Source organism: Copadichromis virginalis, linkage group LG15, assembly GCF_057382275.1.
Source record: "Copadichromis virginalis isolate Kocher_CV1m ecotype Utaka linkage group LG15, C_Virginalis_male_GT1.1, whole genome shotgun sequence".
Taxonomy (NCBI): domain Eukaryota; kingdom Metazoa; phylum Chordata; class Actinopteri; order Cichliformes; family Cichlidae; genus Copadichromis; species Copadichromis virginalis.
Window position 1 is genome coordinate 34,935,147 of NC_140632.1, and position 7,012 is coordinate 34,942,158.

General features: G+C 42.3%; 1 protein-coding gene across 1 annotated transcript; it reads left to right on the top strand.

Annotated features, from left to right (window-relative positions):
* The first annotated feature begins 1,754 nt into the window (after positions 1-1,754).
* LOC146692871 (prostaglandin E2 receptor EP4 subtype-like) lies at positions 1,755-4,991 on the top strand. Its single transcript, XM_085433114.1, has 2 exons — positions 1,755-2,822; positions 4,081-4,991. Exons 1-2 carry the CDS (start codon positions 2,010-2,012, stop codon positions 4,426-4,428), a joined length of 1,161 nt encoding a protein of 386 aa, XP_085289240.1. The 5' UTR covers positions 1,755-2,009; the 3' UTR covers positions 4,429-4,991.
* The last annotated feature ends 2,021 nt before the right edge of the window (positions 4,992-7,012 follow it).

Here is a 7,012-nt window from a genome sequence, read left to right on the forward strand (position 1 = left end):
TAATTAGTTTGAGTTAAAAAAGAAAAAAGAAAAATAGGAAGTAGTACAGATGTGTAGTTAATTTGCTTGGGATTTGTAAGTTCTGATGTTGTTTATTACATCTGCAATTTCTGGAATGAATTAGACCACATGTGGAAATCCAAGCCACCCATTTCTAGTTAAGAAATACTCCTCAGAGAAAGATGATGACATTTCATGGAAAACAATTGCAGTCAACGTGCTCTTATTTTAATAGCTTTCTGTGGCTGATAGTAGTTGGTGTCCAAAATGTATGGGACTTTAATCATCACTGAATATGAACCAACAAAATGGCAATGCATTTGTACAGAGTACAGTATTTATGCTTACACTCATGCACTGGACTGTTTTATGTGGTTGGCCACATACGACGCACTTTGATGTTAAGTGAGCCAGACCTGTGAAACTCCCCCTTCCTGTCACTCTAAAGACAGTTAACTACACATTTACGATCCCTGAGATATTTTTTATATAAGAAACAAAAAGTGCATTTTCAACAGTAAATCTTTTTCTAAATGACTTAAACAGCATGAAGAAATAAATGTGTAAAATTACAGAGAACATATTTATTTTTTCACGCTGCCACCATTTCTTTCATTTACTACAGAATAACAGAAAAGGGCAACATGGTGCTGCAGCACTATGGCCTCACGGCAACAAGGTCCTGTGTTCGACTCCACCATCTGGCTCGATGGCTCTCCACCATGTTTGAGTGGGTAGTCTGGTTTCCTCCGACAGTCCAAAGACATGCAGTTAGTGGGGTTAGGTTAAGTGAATATGATAAAAATTGCCCATAGGAGGGAATGTGAGTGTCTCTGTGTTGATCTGTCCCGGGTGTACTCCACTTCTTGCCCTGTAAAAGTCCTGATAGGCTGCAGCCAACCTGTGACCCTGATAAGGATAAGTGGAACAAAAAAAAAGTTCTGTAAAAGAAAGACAAAACAGAAATTTCTATAGTAAATAAAAAGGTAAAGTAAAGAAATAACAGAAACGTTTCTGTCATTTAATTATTGATTCGTTACTTTATTACTTTAGTGTATTATGATTGTCAGTGGGAGAGATATTTATTAAAAGCTGTCAAACGTATGAAAATACTGACAAAAGTTCAAAACTTAAGCCCATCATTCATTTTTAAAGCCATCCATGGGGCCAAATTGGAGTCCTTGCTGGGCCAATTCTGGCCACCAGGCCTCATATTTGACACCCCCACTATAAACGATTTTTAGTATTAAGTTACTTTAGCAAAAGGTTTACAGTAATATGTGTGGATTATTAAAGACAAAAGGTTTGGAGTACCATGCTCGTAAACATATGTTGCATTTCTTTCATTTAAATATCCATCATCCATCCATCCATTATCAATTAACCTCACATTCATAAAAACAAACGTACAGTGTTTGGGTGGGGCACACTTTAAACGTGTAATTGGCATTTAAATTTTATTTTATTCTTCAAACTGAAAACTTTTCAACAGTGTTATTGGAAGCGGCTATAGGCACAGTTATCCTATTTAACTTTACTGTTTGTTTTTGCGCGCATCGAACGCACATCACTTAATCTAGCAGTTGCCTCAAACGTTTAGATCTTTGTTTGTAACCAAATGTGACTCATATCTAACACAGAAAATTCCGCTGAAGTCTCATCTGTGACACTCTCGTCTCTTTACCCCCTTGTTCAGTTCACTTCCTGACAGACATCACTGACGGCTCACTGACAAATGAGAAAGGGAACGGAAATCCTATCCATCACTTCTGTCAGACTGCTGGATGCTTCAGTATATTAGAGACAACCCACCACTTTGCCCACAACTGTGCGCCACGACCTCTCGGTAACTTCTGGATTACTGGGAAGCAGAGGGGATGAGACTACCAGAGAACATGCCCCTGCTGAGTCATTATCTTTTCTTGCAGTAGGCTGAAGAGGAACTGCGCTTCCAAACCCACAACACACCACAGGTAGCGTCTGTAACTAAGGCTATCTCGTGGATAGAAATGGAAAGCTCAAACTCTACGCACGGACCTTATTCAATAAACGAGACCACGACTCAGAATTCACAAACAGACCGTGTCGAGAAATCAATCAATTTACCGATTTTTATGTTTGCTGGAGGCGCCGTTGGGAATTTAATTGCAATAATCGTTCTTTCGGTATCAAGACAGCAGCGCAAATCTTCAGCTTTCTACACGCTGGTGTGCGGGCTGGCGGTGACGGACCTGCTGGGCACTTGCCTGGCCAGTCCGATAACTATAGCCAACTACCTTAACCCCAATGTGCTGTTGGACCAACATGTCTGCGAGTTTCAGTCCTTTTTGTTGCTGTTTTTCGGTTTGACCGGACTCAGCATCATATGCACCATGGCAGCAGAGCGATACCTGGCCATATGCTGCCCGTACACCTACCAGCGGTGGGGAGTGGACCGACGCTTCGCGCAGAAGCTTCTGCTCTTCATCTACATCAGTCACATCTTCTTTTGCTGCCTCCCAATGATGGGCATGGCGAATAGCACACTGCAGCCGTCCGAAACCTGGTGCTTCATCGACTGGAGGAAACACGACCCCGTGTCCACCACCTACTTCGTCCTGTACAGCGTCGTTAGCCTGCTGCTGATCCTCGGCACCATCCTGCTGAACCTGGCGGTGTGCGGCGCGCTGCTGATGATGCGCCAGAGGGTCGTGCAGCTGCCCGTCACCAGAGGCAGCGTCCGCGAAAGGTGGAGAGCTCTGTCCTCGGCCGCAGAGACTCAAATGATCGCGGTGCTGGTGATGACTTCTGTGGTGGTCCTGGCCTGCTCAGCCCCACTAGTGGTAAGAGAAGTCTTTAATTAACGAGTGGTGCGCAGAGAAACTTTGTTGTAACACTGCCTGGCACTTATAAACACGAGGAATTACCAGTATTGTACTGATTAGTATCGACACAGCAGTGCGAAACATGCATTTTGACGTCGTTAGCTTTAATTAAAACTGGCCAAAAATAATTTTACCCACTTTCCATCTTATTTTTCCTCTAAAGCGATGCACGCAGTTAGCCTGAATTTCACAGGCAACAACTGCCTGTGAAATAACGAGGGACTACTTAAATCTGTAAAAGGACCTAAAAGTGGACGAACGTAGTGCTTGATTTGCTCAGTTTGCTTGATTCCAGCAAATATGTTCAGTACGTTCAGCATCAGATACTCCAGAAGTTCAACCTAATATAATTGGATAAATATATATCCCACACACACACAACAATATGTATCATTAAAATGACTACAACTGAAAACCTCTGGTGACAGTTTAGTAGGGCTACCTTCACATTTTAGGCATTTAACTTGCATGCCAGTTCATTAAATATTCTTGTATATTTGATGAATATAATCTATATTGTTTTCTAAAGTCCAGTCATTACCTGGTCACAGTGGTTAGCACTGTTCCCTCACACCAATAAAGTTTGAGTTTGAAGTTTGAAGCCTTTCTGTGTGGAGTTTGCTTATTTTGCCTGTGTACTGTGGTATTAAGGCTTCCTCTCACAGTCCAAAGACAGGAGGTTAGGTTCATTCTAAACTGCCTATAGGTGTGATTGTGAATGGTTGTCTGCAACAGGCTGGTTACTGGTGCAGGGTGTAATCTGCCTTTAATTGGATAAAATTTGATCATTTCTCTTCACCTCATACAGGGACTTTATATTTTGGCTTTTCAGAAAAGCCATGAAGTGTTTACACTGTGTTAAACAATGTGGATTTTATTGTGTTAGAAAATAAAGTCCCTGTCTCCAGAACAGACTTTATTAGTCATTTTCTGCTCAAAGCTAACGTTTATTTTTTATACTTACAATGTCCAGCTAAACCCAAATAGCAGAAATTAATAATGCAACAGCTTGCAAAATATTTGTAACCAGAGGTGTAGTCTACATGAGGACAGCGCCTTAATGTTGAGTTTGCTCATTCAATCCAGGAATCCAGGAATTTGATTTGATTTGACAAACTTTTCTTTTTTAAGATGACAAAACAGGAAATCTTTCTGCTTATGAGCTGTTAACAGTCTAAAGAAATATATTATAACAGCTCCTTTCTTCTGTTTTAAGGTCCGTGTGTTTGCAAACTGCTTCAGTGATGAAAAAAACTTCAAAGCAGACCTGGCTGCCATCAGGATAGCCTCAGTTAACCCCATCCTTGACCCCTGGATCTACATCCTCCTCAGGAAGTCCCTGTTCCGCCGGTTCCTCGGTTTATCCAGGCGAGGCAGCAGCAGCCGCAGCAGCTCCCCTCCTTTAACGCAAACCACCCTATTTACTACCAGCATTGTGAAGGACAGCAGCGTGTTCACCCAGCTGATGTGCAATGCCAGCATCATCACTCAGCTCCCCGCTACTGTCACATTCACTCCGCGCGACACGGAGAGAGCCTCCAGCAGACTTGACTCTGCTGAGTGAGCACATATTTGACACCGATGAATGTTTGCTGCGTTATGGTGGCATGAAGAGCTTCACACGCGACTCTCTCTCAGAGCCGCTGATGATGAAGATGTGGTGGGCCCACAGCACGGAGGGATCCCCAGAGCACCTGGAGGATTATTTATTGACTGAAAGAGTTGTATGTCACGGGGCTGACAAGAAAAGAGAAACAATGTTTGATTGAGTTGTTGTTACTGAAGTGCAATGATAGATCGAGCCTTTCCATTCTGTCCAACCTCCCCTTGTGGCTTCCGCCTAGCTGAGACACTCTTTCGCTAGATGAATGTCATCTCTCATGGGGCTCACCTCCACCTTTCCCCTTCCACCTTCCTCCAGATGTCTCTGACAGTGCCAAAGAGCCATCAGATGGTTCTTGTGATGGACAGGATCCTCCCTCAGCTCCAACAGTGTTTATGGAAAACTCCCCGATGGTTTGTGTGGGTTTCGTTATTTCTTTTTCATCAAGAGAAACATATGAAATTAATAGAGCACTGACCAAAATATGCTGATGGCTGTTTGTAATAAAGACTCATGTTTGCACTAGAAAATCAGTCAACTGTCTTTGTCCTGGAATGAAATCATGGGCGCAGAAAGAGCCAAGTGAAATAGTGAGAGGTCACATCAACAGGTCACATCAACAAAGAAAAAGTACATAGGATGAAAGAGAAGCAAAAAACCACATCCACTTTATCTCTTTCTTTATGACAAATACATTGAAAACAAAACTAAAAAACCCCACCACGCCAAAAAACAAATGCAGGGAAATCAGGTCATTAGTCATTGTGCGTAGGCAGCTAAGCTCTAAAACACTTTCGCCTTAATGCTAACAGTCTGCACTCCTGTGTAGAGGAACACTAAAGAGCTGTCACTGGTGGCTAACTGAGGCTGCCAGCATCCATCATAACATGGAAAGAGGAGAAAGTGAGCTCCGTGTGCCCAACAAAGACACGCTGCAGATGTGCGTCCTCCTCTGAAAGATCATGTGGAGCCACATAAAAGAAACTTGTGCCTGTTGTTACCATACCGACTTCTTGTAAACACAGTCTGGTGTAAACAAACATGACAGCGTACACTCGGAGCTTCAAGTAAATCATTCAGTTCTACTTAAAAGTGCTGACATTTGTGCTGCATTATTAATTTGTGCCCACTAGGGGGAACTAACTGACATTTTTTTTAAAAATATATCATCAACATGTGGTTTTGCCTTTGGGAAACTGGGAGATAAATAAGGTTTTAGCTCCTAATCAAATACCAAATTGCCATTTTATTCATCACCACTTTGTATATTATCTGCACAACAGTGGCAGAGATACTGGAAAGTTTTTAAGTGAAGAAGCACACATTTGAGGCCAGGAAGAAACATACATGACAGAACAGAGCAACTGAAATGTCATGTTAGATTTATACACGCTCTCCTGAAATTAAGCGCTGCACACACATAATCAAGATACTTGGACCTGATACTTGAAACTGTGCATCAACAGGGAAGAAAGGTGATTTAAGGGACGTTAATCGTGTTTCAGAAACTGCTGATCCGCTGGGATTTTCCTGCACAAAGATTTAAAACATCCAGTCAAGGGAGTTTCTCTGAGTGTAAATGGCTTGTCAAAAACAGAGGTCAAAGGAGAACAGATGTTTTGAGATGACCAAGGTTGTAGAAGAACATGTCTGAATGAAAATTGCTGAACCCTGAGGCAGATTTTATACAGCAGCGGGACAACAGGAGACTGGAAATACATTACCTCAGGGGTGGGCAATTCTAGGCCCAGAGGGCCGGTGTCCCTGCAGGTTTTAGATGTGTCCTTGAACCAACACAGCTGATTTAAATGGCTAAATTAGCTCCTGCAGTTCTCCAGAGGCCTGGTAACGAACTAATCATGTGATTCAGGTGTGTTGACCCAAGGTGAGATCTAAAACCTGCAGGACACCGGCCCTCGGGGCCTGGAATCGCCCACCCCTGCATTACCTGGTCATTACCTGCTGCAGTATTTGGATGGACGGGTCAGATTTAGGCATCAAAAACACAAAAGCATGGAATCATTCCGCTTGTATCAGTGGTTCAGGCTGCTGGTAGTCTAATGATCTCAGTGCACTTTGACCCCAGGAAAACCCACTGAGCATCGCTTAAACGCCACTCCCTATCCAAGTATCGTTGCCGACAGTGTCCATCCCTTCACGAGTACAGTGTACGCTTCAGAGGATAAAAATCTCAAATCGTCTCATACTGGTCTCTTGAACATGACCGCGAGTTCACGGATTCACCAGATCTCAATCCAACAGAGCATCTTTGGGATGCGGTTTCATATCATGAATAATATATTTCCCTATAACACTTTAAGCAATAGATGGTAATCCTTAACTGCAAGACACATTATCAATATTTAAACCTTATTAGAAAGAAACCTTTTTACTGCAGAGGTATTTTAAGAATATTTGGCTGCTAACACTTTTACTATACTGGGATTTTTATTCATACTATTCATTATTCATACTTCTTTTATCAAACATTTATCAGTTAAGAGAACACGCAAACATTTTCAGTCTTCAATTGTGTATTTATTTA

What these genes read in the sequence shown, in the direction of transcription:
- LOC146692871 (XM_085433114.1), top strand. Translation starts at nt 2,010, where the DNA reads ATGGAAAGCTCAAACTCTACGCACGGACCTTATTCAATAAACGAGACC. An exon ending in CCTGCTCAGCCCCACTAGTG is followed by an intron (nt 2,823 to 4,080) that starts GTAAGAGAAGTC and finishes TTCTGTTTTAAG; the next exon opens with GTCCGTGTGTTTGCAAACTG.